This window comes from Ascaphus truei, chromosome 18 (genome assembly GCF_040206685.1).
Source record: "Ascaphus truei isolate aAscTru1 chromosome 18, aAscTru1.hap1, whole genome shotgun sequence".
Taxonomy (NCBI): domain Eukaryota; kingdom Metazoa; phylum Chordata; class Amphibia; order Anura; family Ascaphidae; genus Ascaphus; species Ascaphus truei.
Window position 1 is genome coordinate 10928130 of NC_134500.1, and position 24486 is coordinate 10952615.

Sequence of the window (24486 nt, forward strand, 5' to 3'; positions counted from 1 at the left end):
ACAAATTATTGTTTGATCACTATTTTTTATTTAATTTAAATACATTTATTTATTTTCGTTTATTCTCTTAACCTTCTTTAACCCAGGTTGTGCTGAAAAGCTGTGTAATACGGCAGACATACGTTTAAAGGGTGTGACACACTGTGCTCATTTGCATGTCATTACCCAGAATCCCTGGCTGCAGTGGAACCATTGTATGCCAAGCGATAATGGGGAAAGGCAGGGTTGCAGACCTGTCTGAGACAAGTGGTATTCGAATTTACTTCTCTTAACCAGAGATAGAAGTGTGATGGGACTAAGGGATTATTAAGATTGCTTTAAATCAGACAGTGCAACTACTTTTTTTTACTACTCCACCATCGCTGGAGAGATCTGCAGGATATTGTCTGGCACTAAAAGTGTTAATCAGCTATGGCTAAATAATCATTTACCTAGAGACCCCATTGTATTGTAACACTTTTGAAGCAATCATTAAACTTTCAAACAATACATTCAAGGTCTTGCCAATACAATGCAAGTAGATACATTGCATGGAGATAGTTTACAAGGATTCGTTTCAGTAGTAACTCATTGTCGGAAGATATTTTATCATTGCATTGCACAGGCAGGTTATACTACATCAAACAGCTGCAGATAATGGTTTCTACCCCCTGTTTCCACTGTAGCAACTGGTGAACAGACTGATACTTCAACAAGCATATCCATTTTCATACTTTGTAGGTTAACGTGATGATATTTTTTTTCCATTTGCATCTACTGTAAAAAGTGCAATACTCTATTAACATTACTTTACATCTGACGTTGTTACTTAAACTACACCTAGGGTTGCCATGTGACCTCCAAAAATACTGGACACAATGGTGAAAGGTGCGACACGCTCGAGAGACACACACACACCACTCTCTGCTCCATGCTGTTTCCTCCTCTCCTTGGCCCCAAACTCCTGACACCTTCTCCTGGATTAGCTGCATTACCCAGCAGCAGCCATTCAGGATGGAGGAAGCTGCCCAGCCTCCTATCAACAGCCCTGCTCTCTCCCTGCTCGGGGAAATCCCACAGCCCTCCAAGCCGGTTAGATCACTGTTTCCAGAGAAGTAATACCAGTATGCACATACACAGCCAGTTTTACCTCTATTGTTTTACTGGACATAGTATCCAAATACAGGACGGTCCGGTTCAATATCGGACACCTGGAAACCCTAGTTATACCTGACATGTTCATTGGTTAAATCAGTGAGATCTCCTTTGCAAGGTAAGATAATAGAAGAGTGAGTGTAGTGCTCAACAATCAGGCAAGGTTCCGTCTGTAGAGAGTATATGACATGAATGTCCAGATGAAAATGGAGTGTCCACAGAGTAATAGTATAGTTGGACTGGAGGGGATAAGTGTCTAGTGGAGTCCACGTGACACCCACATCAATTAACACTTCAATAAACACCCAACCAGTATATGAATATATTTACAATAATGTCCATTGTGTACAGGTTATAACATAAGGCACTGCGGCTCTTTACCTGAACACTACGAGGGACACTCCAATCGTCTGTGGCATGCAATCCATCCAGGTTTAGATTCCGAGTTGTAGTAGATGTAGATAGAGCACAGCCAGGGCAACCGTGATAAAGTGCTGTTGCATGAAATGCGTAGGTGCGTTCGTGTAGTTCGTTTTTTATTGTTTTTCAAACATGCAATACATTTGATCATATATCTTAGTTTGGAGTTGCCTGGCTATTTTTTCTTCCTCTGGATACCAGAAGCAGGATTTCCCTGGCTGTGCTCTATCTACATCTACTACAACTCAGATCTCCTTTGCAGTTTATCGGTTATTCAAGCTTTTCTGACACCATTGATCCACTGTATTGTAGTGTAATGTGCTGTCATCATTAGGTGTTTACAGTCCAACTAATGACTTGGTCCATGATCCACCGTTCATCAGATGTAATAAAGGGCATTACATTGTGAAAATGTTGTACTCTTGCAATGAATATAACAAAAAACAAAGAAGCCCAGAGCTACATCTAATATGACAAAATATACATTGAAATACCTACAGTATATATCTCTTGAAACAAAGAGTCATTTAGTTAAACCCTTTGGCCAAAGCATTTTAATCCTGCAAGCCACTTCAAGGCATGACCAAATATTGCAGGTCCTAACACTAACTGATTAAAATTCCTATTTACCTCTATAGTTAGAGGAAGAATGATCACATTGGATCTGTCACAACCAGCTGCATGTCAAAGAAAGTTTCAGAAAATAATGGGATATATAACAGGAAATCTGAATACGTTGCCGATCCTTCAAAGAGGACTTGATATTGAAATAAGAGCATCCACGTGTTTATGGGCATAAAATATCCCCCTATGTTGAATTCTAATTTGATATCCCAAATGCATGGTTTTTATCCTCAAACTTTGCAATGGAACCAGAATAAGCCCCACCCTCCTGGGCGTGTCCTATTTCCCCCACCCATCCATCTCCTGTGATATTTATGGCTTGGGAGAGAAAATGAATCTGAAAGTATGAAACCCCTTTTATAAAGTATTTAAGATACCAATAATCGGGTTGTAAAGTATTCATAAATATGAAAATTGGGAGCCACTCTTGCATCGCGTTATAAGCGGATTCGCGTTGTAACGGATCGCATTATAACGGGGTTGAGCTGTATAAATCAACATCAAAATGCTAAAATATTTTCAATTGTATATTATATCTGGTTACTAGACATGCAGACAAATATCATACACTGGCGACACACTTTATTCGAGCTTGGCTAGTCCCACGAATTCGGGTATACCCGGGTGTATTGAGGTTTGTGACTGTTTTCTGCCCGAGTGCATTGAGTTATTTTCCAAGCAGGGATTGAAGCATTTTATTCCCGCTGGCTGCAATACTGCACAGTATATATATATATACTGCATTACAATTCATGAATTTATGCCATCTGGTAGACACGCGAAGCATTGCAGCCTATTAAATCCTAATCATTATCATTTAACAGATCAGCCGCCCGTCAGCCAGGCATGAACCCAGGCTGGGAAGGCAAACGCAACGGGGCTTGTCAGAGGTGAGGAGTGGCGCATTCCAGGTATCTGCCAGGTACATACCGGGTATTTGCTCGAATAAAGTGTGTCGGTGCAGTAGTTTCAAACATATATAGTTAATTAGACCTGGTAAATGGTAATAATGCACCAATCATAGAATTCTCTTACTAGTGGCAGCCATTTTCCCTGTTCCTTTGTATGTGCTCGATGATGTTGCTCCTTATTTACTTTGTGAGATGGGTCACCTTCTCCTCTCACGTGTTACCGATAGTGAGTAGGTGCAAGTTATCACGTAGCTGGGTGTACCTGTGACCTTTGGTACTGCCTGTGTGCAGGTAGACGCATCGTGGCGGTTGTTACTAAGGTGATATTGGGTGGAGTTGCAGCTTCTTGTGAATGCACTTGGATTTATTTATGCGTTTACTCATGATAAGGGAATTTGACTGTGTAAGGCAGCTGCTTAACCTCTTGTTTCCCAACTTGTATTTTAAAGGCGAAGAAAGAAAGAAAAACATTGGCAATCCAAGCGCTTTTGATTTTTGATTTTTTTTTTACATAGGATTGAAGCAGGGGGTCTCCGGAGCTGAACCCCATTAATCTCAGCCAGAGGACCCCCTGCTTCCAGAGATACAGACCTCCGTAATAGGTGCCAGTAGCTGCTCCACTTGGCTACCAGGGTTCACATAATGTCGGTGTTTCAAAGCTCCCGCACCCTGCGAGCCAATCGAAAACTGTGATGTCATCAGGTGCGGTTACCTATTGGCTCACGTGACATGGGAGCTTTAAACTTTAAAGCCCAGCTTGCTCACCTGGAGCGGCTGCTCCGCCTCCCCACCACCCCTACCAGCATCCACCTCCACTTCCCCCCCACCCCTACTACATCCACCTTCCCCCTGCCAGCATCCTGCAGCAGACCCATTCTCTGCACCTGCCGTGCGTCAACTCCGACTCCAGCTACCGCCCTGCAGGCTGCTGCAGTCGTGTTCTGGGCGGCGGGCCTTAAGTAAGTTAACGTGGCCAGCACACGCTGGCCTCCCCAGCCTGAGCAGCTCCTGTTCAATGCCCCCCGCCTGCATGCCCGGCCCCTACCAGATGGCATCTCCTAAGGCCAGGGGCCCCCCACAGGCATCCACCTTCCCCTCCCCAACCGGCATTCACTTCACCCTCCCCCCACCCCTACTGGCATCCACCTCATACCGGCATATTTATGATATGGAGGTCTATTTCTCAAAGTCTCCTGCCTGCAAAATTGGCACTAAAGATAACATAAGAACTATGCCAACTACACCCCTATCACCCACCATAGAGGGTATGACCACCTATGCCTAGGGATAGGTATGACCATTACCATCAAAGGGAACCCCATTATGGACCATATGAGATGGACAATAGGGGATGGGGTGGACATAGAGATATGGGACGTCAGGGACACTATCCCAAGCGTAATGTAAATAGGGAGCATAAAGTAAAAAGGACACAGAAACCAAAACACACTGAAAAAAGGGAGGTACCTTTTTTAGGGCGAGGTTCCTTTTGGCAAAAAGGAAAAATAGAGAGCACAACTGTGAGGATGGAAACTCAAATATTAGCTCAGACACCATCCCAATCATTAAAAAGGAAAGAAGAACACAGAGAGGATGTAGAGGACACAAGGGAAGTTAAAAGGACAGCCAAATAACACCACACATATTAGGGATTTTTAATTTGAGCAAATTCAAATTAGACAAACATCAAGAGTCAGTGTTGAAGAAGGGTCCTGCAGATATTGAAAGGATTGGTGCCGGAGGATAATGTTGTCTTGGCCACGTGCGATGTCACATCCCTGTACACATGTATTGATCATGTGCAGGGATGTGACACCATTCTTTAAAATGTGGGGATCATTCGAAATCACAAATCGGTTTCATCATAGAAGGAATTAGGTTCATTTTGGGACACAATTCATTTTGGTTCAATGGCGATCACTTTCTGCAGTTAAAAAGCACTGCCATGTGCACCAGATTTGCGCCAAGCTATGCCAACCTTTTTATGGGTTGGTGGGAGGACCATACTCTATGGTCCAATAACATCTTCGGCGCAAATCTTGTGCTATGGCTCAAGTAAATTGATGATGTGGTCATCGTCTGGAAGGGTACGGACGATTCTTTACAAGAATTATTCAACTATAGTGATGCAAATTCTGTGAACCTTAAGATTACTTACCACTTCAGCAAGACGTCTATTAAATTTCTAGATTTAGAAATTCGGGTTTAAGACGGGGCACTGCACACAAAAACGTATTTCAAACCCGTTAGTTGCAACAATTTTTTGTTAGCAACAAGCAGTCATAAAAAACAATAGCTAGAAAATATTCCCTATGGGGAGTTCCGTAGACTGAAACGGAACTGCTCAAAAAATTAGTATTTTAGTGCTCAAGTGTCCTCTCTCAGGGATACATTTCTAGAGAGGAAGTATAACAAACACACAGTGGATAAAGCTCTACAGAGAGTCAACCAAACAGCAAGATCGGAAATGTTGACCTATAAATCAAAAAATGATCAACAAGGGGTTAACAACTCAGATTATTTATTCCCTTCATCACAAAATATAATAGCGAGTCAAAACAAATTGAGGGAATCCTGAGGAGGCACTGACATATTTTGGAGGGGGATAGTGTTCTGAAAACCATCCTATCAGACAGACCAAAAAAAATGTATTCAAGAGCCAGGAACCTAAAGCAGCAGCTGGTACCAAGCGTCCTAAAAAAGGACAGAGAAAAAACATGGTGTGACAAACGCCCCTCTTTTGTAGTGCTGACGTCTGTCTGGGTTCTTCCCGACACAGTCTTCTAGGGTTAATTATACAACAAACAGGATCATGCAAAGTATTGTGCTGCTTAACTCAGGCTTCTGCCTGCTTTATTTTCATCCAATTAAGGTACTGCAGCTTTAACATGTGTAGGTTAGAGGTACTCAGATACTTTCATTCAGCAGTTCACACATTTCAGTGTTACAATATTTCCCACTCTGTTATTTCAAGAAATAAAACCAAAATCATATAAGCAAATCCTATCCCTTTCAGGGATCTAACTACACATCAGAATCAGTCTCTCTAACAGCTGCTGGCCAACTAAACTGGTTCCCCAGCTTAAAACAATGCTCTCTCATTTAGGGACACAAGATACAGCACAGTCTTTTAGCAACAGCAGTAATCATTTGTTTTGTCTTATCTGTTCGTGGGGTCCAGGCAAATCCTCTGGTACTGTCATACGTGGAGAGGCCGTCAACCTCGATACTGGATGCAGGAGAGTAGCGACACCCCCAGCCCCCAGGCTCCAAGGAGAGAGAGTGAAATGCAAAACCTCCCTGCTCTAAATACCTGTGCATGTGATTAGAAGAGCAGGTGAGGGAGAACTAGAGCCATTGTAATCTGTGGTCTGGATTTTCCATCCAGCTGCCTGAGTTAATGGGAAGCTGTGGAACGGATCATTAACTATTCCTGCACTTTCTGCTCTAAAATGGGGCAGAAAGCTGCCTAACATCTTTGGACTATGTCACATATCCCCCTCCCCAGCTCACACCTACTGGGGTGAGCGGCCATGGACCTCACTGGGGTGAGCGTCCTACCTGGAATACTTGAGCTAACTCCTCAGTACAACATTAAGTATTCACATGACACGAATATTAACTTTTTTTTTTTTTCCACGGCAATTATGGACAATAGTTTTTGTCATAAGAGACTATACTTGGCAAACATATTTTGTTGCTCTATATTAGGGAACTATTTTGAAAAATAAATGTCTAGCACACATTCTTACAACCCAGGATATGCTAAATATATTCAGAAAGCCAGACAATTTCTATTACCTCCCTGGGTTTTTCTACTCTAGAATATGAATCTCATATATTTACCAACAAAAAGGGCCTTCAACCCTGTATATTAATTTGTAGTTTAGCTACATTTTCAACACAGAGAACCAATATAACATTGTAATATTGACAAAATGCTTATTCTAGAGGCCTAATATACCTTAACTACAATAGCTTATTTGCATAGTTAAGTGTCCGTGACATAGTCCACACGTGTAATAACAAAAAAAAATATCGGTCAATCCCCAAACACATTTTTTTTTTCTCTTTGACTTCCAGTCCATTACGTTTCCTGACTTTATTTCATAGGCTGCTGCAACCTGCAAATGACTGGACTGTTTCTTTAGCTTCTGACGGAACTCTGGGGCCGGATAGTCTTTGTCTTTATATTGTGGCCCAGAGTGGCGAGATCCGGAAAAATTCAAGGCCAGCGTTGACCTTCGTCGCTTTTGCTTTGCAACCTTTGAACCTTTATGGTACTTCTTACTGCCATGTATTTTCTCACGACCATCACTCTCAGAGATTTGGGATTTCCCCTCTGGGGCAATTATATGGTACTTAGAAGATGAAGCACTGATTACCTTGATATGGCTCTCACTAACTCCGGCTGTACCCTGTGGCATTTTACCTTTGCAGCCAGCAGGCATGTAGTCTTGGGCCTCTCTTTCCTGAGGCCTACATTTATTCAGGCGGAAGTACCGCTGGATAACCAGTGACGCATTTCTCAGGGTTTGATAGCGAATCCTGTTCTGTGTCATCCTAGTCAGAGACTGGATCTTTATAGTTGCTCCTTTCATAATGAGGAACCTGTTTCGTACCATGCGGGCACGGTAGAATGATTGAAGAACACAGGCTGCTTTATTCCGGCGATTAAACTGACGAATTTTCATCCCTCTGTAGGCAGCCTGTAGGATGATAGTTGCGGCGCGTTTACGCCGATAATTTTCTCTTTCCCTTCTTCCTTGGATAAGAGCTTTGCAGTGCTTCTGAATTATTTTAATGCTTTTCTCCTTTTTCAAAACGTTAAGTTCCTCCGCGAGAGAATTCTGTTTTGTGCATACATGTCGCAATTCTGTTCTCAGAGCGTCCATTTCTTCCTGGTGCTGGCTCTGAGTGTGCATCAGTGCTTCCTGCACTTCTAATTTTTCCTGAGTCAACTGTTTCTTTACTTTTTCTGCTTGGTCAGTCAAATCTGAATTTTCCAATTTCAGAGTCTCGTTTTCTTGCTTTACAGTCTCTAACTCAGTCAGGGCAATCTCATGGGTTTGCTTCAACATTCCCAGCTCTGTGTTCAGACCGTGGCCCTCCAGGCGTGAGTTTTGCACCTCTGTGCTGAGCGCGTGAACCTCTTGTAGAGCCTTCCCGTATTTCTGTTTTAGGATAGCAATTACGGTGTTGGCCTTTTCCAGACTAGTCGTCACCTCTTCCAGCTCACTCCGTAAGAGAGACTCTGTTTTCTTCAAAGCCTCGTACTCCTGTAAAGCTGGAAGTATACACCTCTGTAATTCGGCGTTCGATTCTCGCTCTTTCATCAATCCCTGCCGCAGGACTTCATAATCATGGCGGGCAGCTTGGAGTGCAGAAACCAAAGCCTCTTTATCCTGGTTCAAGGATTCAGCTTCCCTTTGCTCCTCCTTTTCCTTTGCCACTGTTCCCGTGACAATTCTGCTGGTCACTCCGGTATGCAGCACATCTCGGCGCCTTTCTGACGCATGTGCTGACAGCGCAGGTTCAAGTGGCTCGGTCACTTCCCCTGTGACTTGAGGAACCGTTTTCTTTTTCTTCTTCTTTCTTTTTGCTTTATTAGCTCCAGAGATATCAGTGGTACTGGGCACACACTCACTGGTATCAGCTTCCACATCTTGCTTGCACTCACAGGGCATTGCTTGCTTTTGCAGCTGTTTGTCTTTGAAAATTTTGGGACACACATCTTCCATGTGACTTACTTCATGACAGGCCCAGCATACTAAATTCATCTGTGGGTACGGCTCTCCTCCAGGGGCCACATACGAGTCGTCGTCATCATCATCGTATGGCCTGAAGGGACACTGTTTTTCAAGATTACGTGCATTGCAAAACAAACATTCCATGTCGGCCATTTTATAAACCCGGCAGAGACAATTTGCTAGCTGTAATTTCACTCACTTCAGCAACTTTTTTTTTTTTTTCTTCAGCAAAACATTTTGGTTTTCTGTTTGGGTTCAGGGTGCTATTGCATCCACACTTCGCACATTCTCTGTGTATGCTAGAAGCACAACTGATATACACATTGGGACAGACTTCACTCATAGCATCTGTACTTTAGTTCAGCTCGGCGGCCATTTTAAACCCCCGCATTTATTTGCAAACCCACAGACTTTTTAGTGTCGACCCGCATTCTCCACCATATGTGACAAACGCACCTCTTTTGTAGTGCTGACGTCTGTCTGGGTTCTTCCCGACACAGTCTTCTAGGGTTAATTATACAACAAACAGGATCATGCAAAGTATTGTGCTGCTTAACTCAGGCTTCTGCCTGCTTTATTTTCATCCAATTAAGGTACTGCAGCTTTAACATGTGTAGGTTAGAGGTACTCAGATACTTTCATTCAGCAGTTCACACATTTCAGTGTTACAATATTTCCCACTCTGTTATTTCAAGAAATAAAACCAAAATCATATAAGCAAATCCTATCCCTTTCAGGGATCTAACTACACATCAGAATCAGTCTCTCTAACAGCTGCTGGCCAACTAAACTGGTTCCCCAGCTTAAAACAATGCTCTCTCATTTAGGGACACAAGATACAGCACAGTCTTTTAGCAACAGCAGTAATCATTTGTTTTGTCTTATCTGTTCGTGGGGTCCAGGCAAATCCTCTGGTACTGTCATACGTGGAGAGGCCGTCAACCTCGATACTGGATGCAGGAGAGTAGCGACACCCCCAGCCCCCAGGCTCCAAGGAGAGAGAGTGAAATGCAAAACCTCCCTGCTCTAAATACCTGTGCATGTGATTAGAAGAGCAGGTGAGGGAGAACTAGAGCCATTGTAATCTGTGGTCTGGATTTTCCATCCAGCTGCCTGAGTTAATGGGAAGCTGTGGAACGGATCATTAACTATTCCTGCACTATCTGCTCTAAAATGGGGCAGAAAGCTGCCTAACATCTTTGGACTATGTCACAATGGTTAGAAAAAGGAGACAAGGGTTTCTTTAAATGTACATTGGGTAGAGCATGTCGCTGCAGCTCTACACAACCCAGCCAAGTTAAAGAGTTTGTGTCAACTGTAACGGGTGAGAAATATGAAATCAAAGGAATATATCATGCAACAGTTGGCATGATTTCTCAAAGTCTCCAGCCTGCAAAACTGGCACTAAAGATTTGCACCAAAATAATAAAGGAAAAACTCCCACTGATTTCAATAGGATTCCTTTTCTTTGGTAAATCTCGTGGTGTTTTTGCTCAAGTTCTGCAGACAGGAGACTTTGAGAAATGACTTTCCTGCGTTGTTTTTTTTTTTTTTTTACTCCTCCTCTTTGCAAAATATGCATACAGAATGTTTTCTAATGAAAGCCTTGTGATGTTGCAAGTTCTTCAGGTGTCGCTTGTAAAGTTACTGGGCACCTGATACTCCCAGACTGCTGAAGACTGAAATGTGATCTCCCCAGCAGAACCCCGTTTAAATGTCTGACGGCTGGTAGCGAGCCTGACATTCACTGCTATCTCATGCAGGAAACGTGGCATTTCTTTTTTTTTTTGCCATTGGTTTTAAATTGTTTTCTCACCCTCTCTGCGAGGTCTTGCCCTCTCTGCAGGGTCTCACCTTCTCTGCGTGATCTCACCCTCTCTGCGTGATCTCACCCTCTCTGCGTGATCTCACCCTCTCTGCATGATCTCACCCTCTCTGCGTGATCTCACCCTCTCCGCGTGATCTCACCCTCTCCCCGTGGTCTCACCCTCTCTGCGTGGCTGTGAGGCACATTGCTTTCTGTTTCCATGGTACCTTTATTTTAAAGTGTCTGCTTCAGAAGACTTATTCTGTGACTAATTAAAGGATCTATATCAGGGGTGGCCAACTCCAGTCTTCAAGGGCCACCAACAAGTCAGGTTTAAAGTATATCCCTGCTTCAGCACAGGTGGCTCAATCAGTCCCAGCGTCTTCAAATGAGCCACTGATTGAGCCAACTGTGCTGAAGCAGGGATAGCCTTAAAATCTGACCTGTTGGTGGCCCTTGAAGACTGGAGTTGACCACTCCTGATCTATAGAAGCCCCATTGTCGAGTGCCCATTATTAAGATAATTCCACGATATGGGAAAAACCTGTGGCCCTTTCTTATTGGTCAGACAGGGAGCACGTGATCATGTGGCTGAGAAAGAAAGTCGTATTCCCACGCTAGCACAACTGGGTAGTATCCTAGCAGAAGCAATTAATATGAGACATATCATTCACACATTCAAATGGTGACAAGGATCCGGGAAACGTCTGTTGGCATAAGGTCATTGTTTGGGACCCTATGAAATTGCACAAGCCACACTTGCATCCATATTAAATGACCTGCTCTTTGAACCTTTTACATCTGATCAATGTAAAAAGCATGGTTTAGAAATTGACTTCTGTAGTGGTGTATTTACCCATAAAGTGGAAGCAAAGCGACATATGACAGCAGCGGATTTTATTGAGGTGGTGATCATGTACTGTTGATACTTGTAGAAGGTCACAACATGCTGGAATTGCTGTACAATATGTAAGAAGCATGTATATAATGGGCTATAAGAACATATCTCATACCCCCTATCCAATAGGATGAACCCAGCCAATGCCAGTCACAAACCCGGATGAAAAATGGGGAGTGTTGCTTCCCGTGGCGATGGAACTGGAAAACTAGCCAAGAATCCAATGGCAGGACAACAATTATGAAGCGTGGAATCACTAGAGACGTATTGAACATCCGGCGGCTGGCCTTCACAATGCACCACTCCTTACCTTCTGAAGCGATGTCGTTTACGGAGCATCGTCCATCTATCCAATAGGATGAGAAGTAGGGTAACACATTGAATAAACCATTGGGGTGCATTAGCCCACTTATCACCATATTAAATAGGAGCCAGAGTGTTTGGTGTAAGACGGGAGTGGCCAATGCCAGTCTTCAAGGGCCTCCCACAGATCAGGTTTTAAGATGAAGCATGGATAGCCTTAAAACCTAACCTGTTGGTGGCTCTTGAGGGCTGGAGTTGGCCACGCCTGGGGTAAGAGGTTATCGTTTTGGATTATGGTTTGCACTGAGCGATGGGTGAAGGTATGCAGATGTCTTGTCCTATCTCCAGCCGTTTCTCGCAGTCAATAAGATAGTTCACTCCATCAATGACCAGCTGGACCAGTTCCACCTGCGGAGATTAGAAGAAGATTATGAGAGAGGCCATGTATGGTAAAGGGGAAGATGCTTTCGGCTCACAAATCAGCTTCAGCAGAAAGCCGATTGGGACCTGAAGGTGACATTCTAAATATGGACAAGATTACTGCATGAGAAGCACAGTAGGTCTGCAGGTTCTGAGATGCTTTAGTTCACTGCTCTTCATCCAGTTTTCCCAAAGGCCCAGATTATAAAAAAAAGGATTAACTTTAGAGCCACAAGAATATTGTAATGTCATTTTAGATACATTTAAAAAGACTTTAAAGAGGCAATCCATGCTGGCCGTTTTTTTTCTTCTTCCTTTTACATTATTTTTTAATGTAGTATTGAAGCAGGGGGTCTCCAGAGCTTAAACCCATTAATTTCAGCTCCGGGGACCCCCTGCATCCATACCGTCTGCATCCATACGAAGATACTTACCTCCATGGGGGGTGCCAGTAGCCGCTCCAGTTCACTAGCTGGGGTTCACATAATGGCCGCTTTACAAAGCCCACACACCCAGCAGGCCAATAGGAAGTCGTGACATCATCCAAGACGGCTTCCTATTGTCCTGCGTGACACGGGAGCTTTACATTTACAGGAGATACCGAGACCCCCCTTCGGAGGTATGAATCTCTTGGAAGCAGGGGTCCCCAAAGCTGAGATAAATGGGGTTCAGCTCCAAAGACCCCCTGCTTCAATCATATATATGTAAAAAAAAAAACATAAGGAAAATGCCCTGTATGGATTTCTCCTTTAATATGATCATGTTTCAACATTTTACAAGCATTTATAACATCAGTAGCAAGTACACATTACCTTAGCCTAGAAGTGGCTTCCAGTGTGAAAAATTGCATAGAGCTGCCACAGTGAAATTAGCAGGAGCAGGGAGTCCAAAGGCCATTCCATGAGATAAGAGCCCTGATTTAGTGTAAGACCATGACGAATGCAATTCCAGTCATTCAGAACATCTGGCCTGAACCTGTCTGATCTTACCTGAACACACAAAAACACACAGAATGCCTGCTCAGCCTGCCGATATATTAACCAAAAACCTTTCTAGAGTGGTGCTGTCAGGGTATATGTATATGGAAAACATGGGAGAGAGAAGACCCTACTTGTGCGTCCAAGTAGGGTCTTCTCTCTCCCGTGTTTTAATGATCTTACCTGAACCCTTCTCTGCCACAGGGCCCGGCATATATAGTTATATAGTTACATAGTTGCATAGTTGCATATTTACATAGTAGATGAGGTTGAAAAAAGACATATGTCCAATAAGTTCAACCTATGCTAAATTTAGACGACAGATACTTATCCTATATTTGTACATACAGTATATTGATCCAGAGGAAGGCAAGCAAAACCCCCAGTGACATATCATCCAATGAAGTCTCATGGGGAATACATAATTTCCTTCCTGACTCCGACAATTGCAATGAGATTTCTCCCTGGATCAACATTCTTCCCATGTTTACTTATTTGGCATATCCCTGTATACCTTCCCTTTCTAAAAAGATGTGCACTATATAACAGTATTATATATATATATATATATATATATATATATATATATATATATATATATATATATCAGACAGGGTATTATTAATGTGACTTTTCTGATCCATGAAGTTTGGCCATTGAGGGGCAAAGCTAGAATAAGGAAAGGCATTTCCATTTTCCAAATATGACCCATATACCGCATTTTCTAGCAACCCGTGAGCCCGTTGGGTTTCAATCACATGCTATAGAATTTATTTATTTATAAAATATTTTACCAGGAAGTAATACATTGAGAGTTACCTCTCGTTTTCAAGTATGTCCTGGGCACAGAGTTAAGACAAATAATACATGTTTACAAATACAGTTACATAATGAGCAGGGTATACATTATATACAAGACATTGCATGCACAGTTAAAGATAATTTGTATTATGGGCATATGAAACAATTACAGACCACATTAAAATGTGAGACAGCCTTAGATTTGAAAGAACTTAGACTGGTGGTGGATGTAAGAGTCTCCGGTAGGTTGTTCCAGTTTTGGGGTACACGGTAAGAGAAGGAGGAGCGGCGGGATACTTTGTTGAGCCGTGGGACCATGAACAGTCTTTTGGAGTCTGATCTCAGATGATAGGTGCTGCATGTGGTAGGGGTGAGGAGCTTGTTCAGGTAGCTGGGTAGCTTGCCCATAAAGAATTTGAAGGCAAGACAGGAAAGGTGAACTTTGCGCCTAGACTCGAGTGATGACCAATCTAGTTCTTTGAGCATTTCGCAGTGATGTGTGTTATAGTTGCATTGGAGAACAAAACGACAAATTGAGTTGTAGAGTATTGAAGTAGTTGTAGAGTAATGTATTTTACCTCCGATTTTCCCAAACGGTCCAGGTTTGAGACATCAACGGTGCTACCAACCACAGCGGTGTCGACGCCTCCTGTTCCTCTCTTCTGCAGGCGAAGGTTTTCTAAGATCTCTGGGAAACGAGCATCCTAACAGTGTACAAACACAGTGTTACCGACCACCAACATGTACAGTGCAAAAAGATCAACTGGCATCCTTCCTGAAGAATGGAGGAACGTGTGAGCAAATCTGGTGGAGATATATTGAGTTCAATCTCTAAACAGTTAAATACATGCATTAGAGATTGGTAATGTCACAAATAAGGTATGGAGAAAAGTTGCAGGTATTGTATCATTTTAAAAGAGATTTTGATATGAATATCCCAGTGAGTATAAGTGAGCAAGGATCCTATTTTTTTTACGTCACAATGTAATAAATATTCATGTTTGAAGTTAGATGGAAAAAACAAGAATACAAATCGGCGCCTACAGAGTCCCATATAGGAAAAAAGTTCAGTCCAATGGTAAAAAAGTGTCCAGAAATATCCAATCTTGCACTTCACGCTCCACAGCAAGATGTTACAAGAAGCATGTGATGCAAAGAGAGAGAAAAGAGAGAAAAATCATAGTGCAACAATGCTACAGTATAAACACATAAGACAAACAGGACAAGACAATACTAGACAAACACAAGCAAGGCTGACAAATAATACAAGAGTTAATTTAATACGCAAAAAATATAAAATGAACAAGGCAGATGACGGATCCGATGGTTAAACCGGAATCCTACTTACAGGACGTTCGTTTAATACAGACAGGGGTGTATGGTGAGTGATGTATGGCCGCGGCATCTGATGGATGCGTGGCGTCCAGGAGTTGCTCCAAACACTGTCACTGGCTCCGCAACCGGATGTGCGTCACCGGGGGTGGGTCTCAGGCTCTCCAAACGCTGTCTGCCACTCCGTGGCCGGAAATACGTCAAAATGCCAAACCCCCTTCTACTGCTGCACCTCGAACAAACTCCTGTGGGTACTCTGCCTTAGTCCAAATAAACTCTCACAAACTGCCCAACGCGTTTCATGCGCTTGCGCACTTCTTCAGGGGAGCCCCTGATCCCATGATTCAAGGGTTTTGGCATTTTGACCCGCCCCCGGTGACATATTTCTGGCCACGTAGTGGCAGACAGCGTTTGGAGAGCCTGAGACCCACCCCCGGTGACGCACATCCGGTTGCGGAGCTAGGGACAGTGTTTCAAGCAACTCCTGGACGCCACGCATCCATCAGACGCCGCGGCCATACATCACTCACCATACACCCCTGTCTGTATTAAACGAACGTCCTGTAAGTAGGATTCCAGTTTTACCATCGGATCCGTCATCTGCCTTGTTCATTTTATATTTTTTGTGTATTAAATTAACTCTTGTATTATTTGTCAGCCTTGCTTGTGTTTGTCTAGTATTGTCTTGTCCTGTTTGTCTTATGTGTTTATACTGTAGCATTGTTGCACTATGATTTTTCTCTCTTTTCTCTCTCTTTGCATCACATGCTTCTTGTAACATCTTGCTGTGGAGCGTGAAGTGCAAGATTGGATATTTCTGGACACTTTTTTACCATTGGACTGAACTTTTTTCCTATATGGGACTCTGTAGGCGCCGGTTTGTATTGTTGTTTTTTGCTTTGTACTAAGTGTGTTTTGGGTTAGTTTCACTCGGCAGCCTAGCCTTACATCATTAAGGTATAGTGTGTAAGGTCACACACATTTTTTATCACCTTATATATTTATATACACTGTTTATTATATATTCACAGCCTTTTAGCGCTATATACACCATTCTTTTTTTCCTATATTGAAGTTAGATGGAAGTACATTAAATCACTGAGCAAAATGATGGCAATCTGAACCAATAATAATACACTTTATAAGAGCCCCCTGCTAAATGACCATACTATTTTCATTTTGAAGACTCATACTGTGAGTCAGTCTTTGAGTTTGCTACACACATCACCAAATGTTCTCTGAAATTGTCATTTGATATAAAAAATTATAAAGAGATTTTAGCAAAACAGTATTTATTTGATCAAATAAAGAAAAGGCAAGAACAAAACGTCATTTTCCTCCCTGGGAGAAATTACACTATCCTAAGAAAATCAAGGACTCTGTAAAATCCTTACCTTGATCAGTAGAGGTAGCTTGACGTGCACTCCGGCTCTCAGACCAGTACCAAGGTTGGATGGACAAGTCAGGATATAGCCCAGCCTCTCATTCCACATAAATTCCCAACCTTTCTCCTGGATTAATTTCTCAACCTACAAGACACGGAATAACTGTCTCTTCCAAAATGTAATAAACACAGTAAGCTCATATAAACCACAACAATTAACACACACACAAAAAACTATATATATATATATATATGTGTGTGTGTGTGTGTTTATGTGTGTGTGTGTATATATATATGTATATGTATATATATATATATATATATATATATATATATATATATATATATATTGTGACAAACGCCCCTCTTTTGTAGCGCTGACGTCTGTCTGGGATCTTCCCGACACAGTCTTCTAGGGTTAATTATACGAATAACCGGATCATACAAAGCATTACGTTGTTTAACTCAGGTTTCTGCCTGCTTTATTTTCATCCCAGTAAGGGACTGCAGCTTTAACAGGTGTAGGCAGAAGACACTCAGATATTAACCTTCAGCGGTTTACTCATATTAGTGTTATCATATTTTACACACTGTCACTTTAAGAAACAAAAATAAATCATATAAAGAAATCCTATCCCATTCAGGGATCTAACGACACAGCAGAATCAGCCTCTCTAACTTTTGCTGGGCCAACTAACCTGGTTTCCCAGCTTAAAACAATACCCTCTCATTTAGGGTCACTAGATACAGCATACAGTCTTTAGACACAGCAATAAACATTTGTTTGTCTTATCTGTTCGTGGTGGGGAACTCGGTTCCAAGTGTCCAGGCAAATCTTCTGGTACTGCGATACATGAAGGGGGCGTCCTCCCCGAACTGGATGCAGTGGAGCAGCGATACCCCCAGCCTCCAGGCTCTAAGAAGAGAGACTGAAAAGCAACCCTCTCTGCTCTAAATACCTGTTCCAGTGATTAGGAGAGCAGGTGAGGGAGAACTAGACACATTGTAAACTGTGGTCTGGATTTTCCATCCACCAGCATGAGTTAATGGAAGCTGTAGAACGGATTATTTTGCACTATTCCTGCACTTTCTGACCTAAAACCGGACAGAAAGCTGCCTAATATCTTTGGACTATGTCACAATATATATGTATGTATATAAGTTTCAAGAGGAGAGGTACTGAGCGTGGCACTGTATACTACTACAGAACAAAACACAAAGAGAGCCCAGAGCTACATCTAATATGACAAAAATACACAGTGAAATACCTATATATTCTCTTGAAAAAAAGGGTCATTTAGTTTAACCCTTTGGCCAAAGTATTATAAGCCTGAGAGCCACTTCAAGGCATGACCAGAAATCGCTAGTCCTAACACTAACTGATTAAAATTCTTATTTACCTGTATAATTACAGAAAGAATGATCTGCATTGGATCTGTCACAACCAGCTGCATAAAAAGACCCGTACATGTACATATGGAAAGTGGGGAGAGGCGAGCTTAAAACTTGGGGAGGAGGGGCCACTAACCTCCAAAACAGCTGAGACCAGCTGGACAAAGTTAATAATCACACAGGTACCCAGTAAGCTAAAATAAACCACACAAATTACCCCCAAAAAAAATATATAAATAAGTGTCAAAAGGAGTGCTACTGAGCATGGCACTGTATACTCAGTAGCACTCCTTTTGACATGTATATTGTAGTATAGTATAGTATAAGTCTTCAACTGCGCCACTGATTGAGCCACCTATGCTGAAGGAGGGCTATCCTTAAAACCTGACCTTTTGGGGGGTTCTAGAGGACAGGAGTTGAGAACCCCTTGTTGCAACACATGAGTCAGGGTACTGCTTGATACTACCAATAGAGAGAGAAAGAATAGGGGGAGCAAAAGGGTTTAGAGCATATTAACCAGCAATAACAATCTTAATACAGGTCACTGTCTCTGGAGTGTCAATATACAGATGATAAATCAGCTCTATTTCGGTGAAGACTTTAGAACTATTGGGGCTTCCGTAGCTGGTGGAAGCAGTTGCAGACACAGCCGCGCCAGGAACCGCCATCTATTCCGACTCCGGACGCGGAGGAGAGTGCGGCCAGGAACATCTGCGAACCACAGCCACGGGAGCACGCCGGGACAGTGTTATTTTATGTGAGTGCATTTGTTGTGATTCAATATTCAATGTTTAATAAACGTTTACGTTTTTAAAGATCATTGCTGATATCACACTGTAATTTTGCCTCACTCACTACCCTTGCTGAAACGGGGAGGGAAAGAACCCCAGAACGGGAGAACCGTGACGGAGACCCGTATTTAACCCCCTGCCTGCCAGCAGCAGCGTGCACAGCACCCCTGGGATTACTTTGGACGGGCAATCTAGGTGTATACCACAGATACCTTTCAACAACTGTGCTTACACATGGCCGTGTAAGTGTTTATGGTTATTGCTTCACTTATGTATACCCTTAACCCCACTAACTACGTGGACAGACCAGACCCCCAAAATCAAGACACCCCTATGCAACTTTGCTCACACAGGGCCATGTGAGTATTGATTTATCATCTGTATATTGACACTCCAGAGACAGTGACCTGTATTAAGATTGTTATTGCTGGTTAATATGCTCTAAACCCTTTTGCTCCCCCTATTCTTTCTCTCTCTATATCCCACAAGGGCTTTGGAAACCCCTTTCTGGGGTTGAGCACAGGGATCCTTAACAGACTCCATTGTGAGAGACCACCTTCATTTGGTTTGTTATACAAGCATCATACTGCACCCCCCACCCTGACACAACACGTAAGGTAAGCGCCCGGCTCTTGTTTGCATGTTGATACTACCAATAGGTCTTCTTCAGCAATCACCTCCTTCAAGCCCCGGCAGCACCGCTCAAAGACCCGCTTCATGTTCCCCCCCTTTTCCATGGAGATGACCCTTGTGTGATCCTCTTCATTTATCCAGATAAGGAAGGTCTTCTCATTGTTGTGCCTGGGAAAGTAGAGGCAGGTGTGTTAACAGGACTGGTTGTGATCTGTTATAATGGTAAAAATATTAGTGGATGAACATTAATGTTCCAAAAATGTTTATACTAAAATAATAGTGGGCTTATAAACAAAAGCAGCCTTCTTTCTTAAATAGAGTAGTTTTCTTCTGTTTCTGTAGCATATACCTTTTGTAAAGTGCTAAGTACAACATTGGTGTTATATTGACACACAACATTCAGAATAAATAGGCCTCTTATACAGACATAGCCCAACAATACCCAATACATTTGTTTGTGTAATACTGTCTTCCCACGCTGGCCTTTCACTCCCTTTGATAAAGAAATTCAGCTAATTTCAAATGTCATCTTTGGTGCTTACAAATAATGTAAATAACTTAACCGATTTTGGTTCTTATTTTATACTGCTGAGCTTCACTCTACCATTTGGAAACTGACACAAGAATTACTTTTTCCCTTTTGACTTTACAAGTGTATCAGCAAAGGAAGAGAGTAGTATACAATGTAACAGTCCTTCTTGCACTAATATCCTACCATATTCCACGTGCGTCTGGCCAGTCACGAGCCATTCCAGATACTGTTAGCAATGGAGACACAGGCTTGTCAAATAGGAAGTGATCCTATGAGAATAACAGAATAAATAAGTGTTCAGGACACATGCGTATGAAATATATAAAAATCACAGCATTTGTAATGAAGTGGTGTAATGTCTGAAATACACACACAGGATCGCTACCAGTTTGCTATAAAAAAGCTCAAAATCCTCTTGTGTCTCATCATTTAATTTACTATAATGTAATGGGAGTTTCCTGTCTCATGGTAGCGAAAGTGTGTAATGCAGCTAATGACATCAAATCAGACAGGGAGGCAGGAGCCAGAGCTAGGGACATAGGAAAACAAACAGGAACATTCAGATCCTGACCCCGAATAAACTGTGCATTCAATCAACATGTTTTCTAAGTCATATCATCTATAAAAGGCTAAATATGAAACATGACAGAGTCATTGCACAAAAATATCTAGTAATCTAGTAGAGTATATCACAGGCCATATGTAGAATGAAGTGTTCGGGTTCCTTGAGAATAAAATTCAGCAAAATCTGGAAACTTGTAAAAAAAAAGAAACTAACAAAAAAAAACTCTTCATAGTCATATTTTATTTGGCTTCCTCTGGATCAAAATGGTGTCATTACAAATATACGATGAGGATCTGTCGTCTAAATTTAACATAGGTTGAACACGATGGACATATGTCTTTTTTTTAACCGCATCTCCTATGGAACAATGTAACTGTAACTATCTATAACTGCTCATATACTTTATGTAGACTAAGGGTTATATTAACTAAACAGTGATGTGACTTCAGGTACTTTAAAGCCCATTCAAATAAAAAGGCCATGAGGTACCTCGAGGCTTAGGACCACAAAATCAATCTAACTTAATGCCCCACTGGTCTAGCCAGGTGTATCTATGCAGTATTAATGCTGTTGAGTATCATCATGTTGTTCTGATAGCATCGCCTTACTGTACATCAATTAGCTGTTGCTGTTCCTGATCTGTCATTTCACTGAGTCTGTAGTAACGCCCAGTCAGGTCTCCTGATAGCCCACTCAGAGCGTCCGCCGTCAACGTCTCCACTTCTCTCCGCTCCGCACGAGTGCAGGCGGGGGGCAGGCTCAGACCTCGGATACTTCTTCCAGTGCGGACGCGAGAGGACAACACAAAGCGCTCATCAAAGAAGCCGGCTTTGATCTTTCATGAATTAATATAAATAAAAGACATGTAATGGTGATGGTTACAAGTGATGGTTCTCTGGCTCGCCCAGAGAAGCTCAACAACTTCTGAATGGTACGAAAGAACAAACGACATGAGAACAGGGGATATGTATGGAGAAAAAATATATAAAATAGTCCATATATAGGAAGTTAAATCGAGATAAATAACTGAACATTTCTATTAACAAAAGTATTGTTATTCCCCCCCCCCCCATGAAAACAGTAACAAGTCTCTGATAATCCCTCCTCTAATGAAGGTTTACCACTTATAATGTGGGAAAAGAGTTTAAAATGCTGGCAGAAAAGATGTACTCAACTTGTACCAATGGAAACCAAGGAGGTTTCACAGGGTTCCAATTCATTCCCTTTGTTGTGCTAGGTCTGAGATACCTAGACATGTCTTGGCTACTTACCTTGCTGGCATCTAGGTCAGTGGGGTGTTTCATGGTCTTTGGGTCATAGCCATTATGTCGCTCCTTTATAACGGGGTCAAACAGATCTGCAAATACCTAAACCAACACCCAATGAGACATTGATTTGAGGGATTCCCAAATCTGAAGGTACGTAACTCATCGTTTTTGGGTAAGAATCAGTCAGACTTTTATAGTTTTTTTTTGCCTGCTCACAACATTATCTAAAATACATTCCTCTATGTAGCTTTATTGCTTTAGGTCTCTGGCTCTGTTCATGTATAGAACTCATAAACAAGGTATTGCCTTTTTGATCTATCACCATAACAACAGTGTAGAGAGAGAACATGTTCTGTATCCTGAAATATTCAAAGATAGCAGCATGGTACTGAAGGATTTAAAGAAAAACGCAGCTTGAAGAGGCATAAATATTTGTGAATCAGAAAAAGGGGAAGGGGAAACACAAAATGGATGTGCCCCCTAAAAGAATTCACTTAAATGCACACCAACAAAGTGTAAAAGTTAACTTTTAATAAATGTACTTAAAACATATATTACCAAAGAATTGTGTACTGTGAGTTTAAAAATATATTAAATCAACGCTATCAAGCATCCGTGTCATCAATTGTAGGATTATACTATCCCAGTTGACCACTTAATGTTGGTGGGATATAGAGGACAGAGGATGGTGTGAGTCAGGGTATTAACCCCTCTGGAGCAACTGTGAGACCAGATGGTAAGTGTGTATATATATGTACAAGTCAGTGACCGGTAGATTAAATATTAAGCTATCCTGCTATGTTTGATATAACTACGCACTTCAGTGAAACATTAACAGTGTGTTAGAATGCGAGTGCTTAAGTGATAGAGCTGGCACGTGCAGTCATAATGATAGTAAATTCACAGCATAATGAAACTGCCAACCACAGCAATATTAGGGTGAGTTCACAGTGGAGTACTGTGAAAACACCTCACATGGAGTGCAGGAAATGCAGGCACACTGACTGTGAAGATAAATAAATAACTGACTACTGGGGTCTACACAGATAGAACCAGGAGACTGCAGACACTACATTAAAACAGCTCCAAGTAGGAGACTGACAACATTGCGCGTCTATGTAGCTTTATTGCTTTAGGTCTCTGGCTCTGTTCATGTATAGAACTCATAAACAAGGTATTGCCTTTTTGATCTATCACCATAACAACAGTGTAGAGAGAGAACATGTTCTGTATCCTGAAATATTCAAAGATAGCAGCATGGTACTGAAGGATTTACAGAAAAATGCAGCTTGAAGAGGCATAAATATTTGTGTTATTATGTCACAGTGCTAGCTGTATAATGTCTAAAATTCCATCTACATTTTCCTTTTACTTTAATGCAAACTAACCCTTTAAAAATATAATCATTGTTTCTGTGAGTGCTGAAAAATAGCCAAGAATACTGAAATTGAGAGTGGTTTTTTTTTGTAAATTTGTTTTATTGGAAATTCTACAGACTTACAGTATATATACAATACATTTTTAAAATACGTGTTAAAATGGAAAATGCTGAAATACACCATACTCATTCTTATGTCCTTTGATATTTTATATGGCACGGCCTTTATCTTCTGAGTCAGGGGCAGGCTGGCCTTGGGAGTAGGGGGGAAATTGCCCCCCTGGACTGATAACATTTGGAATGAGGCTGCGGCCATGCTGGCGCTGACCGCGCTCATGCTTGAGAATGGTGACGTCACCAGCTCTCCAAGCATGAGCGCCGGGTGTCCTGGCTATTTCGCAAGCGCGCAGAGGGGCATTGGGGGCAAGTTGAGCGCGCTTGAAAGTCAATTTTTTTTGTTTACCCAAGCGCGGGGACGGGACAATTTGAATTGCCGAAACTAAACTCGGCAAGCGCCGCACACTCAGCGCTAGCATGGCCGCAGCCGCTCCTACTCTCCTCCCTGCAACTGGCCCCCATTAGCTGCGCTTATAATTCCGACGACGTCGCATCAAAACAAATGCATAGCCGCCGTCGTGTGCGCTTATAATAAGCACAACGTGACGGCGCGAAGGCGCGGCAGAGCGACGGCTTGGTGGCGATCGCTGCAAGTCATCTCAATTCGATTTTTCCAGCAACCGCAGCCTGATGTCACTGTCGCGACGCCGGCTTTATAAGCGCAGCCTAAGGCTGAGTCCCCGCTGGCACAGTCCATGCTTAGCACTTTGCGCTTGGCGTGCTTACCATAACAAATGTGGATTGGCACACCCCTTTCCCGCTGTGCGCGCACGCTCATGCACGTGAACACACGCTCCCCCAAACGTTGTGCTTTGGGAGACAAGGGAGAGATACTTTCGTGCTGAGAGCAGGGTCACATGACCCTGCTCTGACCCATGGAAAGAGAAGGCGTGTTCTAATTACACACCAAACACAACATGAAATTTTTAGCGGAGGGGGAGCAGAGAGAAGTGGAAGAGGGGTTGGGGGAAAGGGAGTGGTATGGAAAACAGAGTGCTGTGGTGTGGCAAAGAGAGTGGTGTGGGGGGGGGGATGGCAAACAGAGTGCC

The 24486-nt window shown here is 42.4% G+C and overlaps 1 protein-coding gene across 5 annotated transcripts in view; it reads right to left on the minus strand.

The window, feature by feature from the left end:
• Positions 1–5738: 5738 nt before the first annotated feature.
• Positions 5739–24486, minus strand: part of LOC142468875 (creatine kinase U-type, mitochondrial-like) — a 28061-nt gene continuing 9313 nt past the window's right edge. For 2 of the 5 annotated variants that reach the window (XM_075575503.1, XM_075575505.1), the window contains 7 exons: positions 21946–22041; positions 21288–21509; positions 20293–20378; positions 19622–19745; positions 16772–16906; positions 14624–14749; positions 11529–12255 (listed from right to left, as the gene is read on the minus strand). In XM_075575503.1, the coding sequence (XP_075431618.1) occupies positions 12139–12255; positions 14624–14749; positions 16772–16906; positions 19622–19745; positions 20293–20378; positions 21288–21509; positions 21946–22041 (906 nt within the window). In that variant the 3' untranslated portion in view covers positions 11529–12138. Of the gene's footprint in view, positions 5784–11528; positions 12256–14623; positions 14750–16771; positions 16907–19621; positions 19746–20292; positions 20379–21287; positions 21510–21945; positions 22042–24486 lie in introns of those variants that run through there. The other 3 variants (XR_012788895.1, XR_012788893.1, XR_012788894.1) reach the window with 3 other exon arrangements.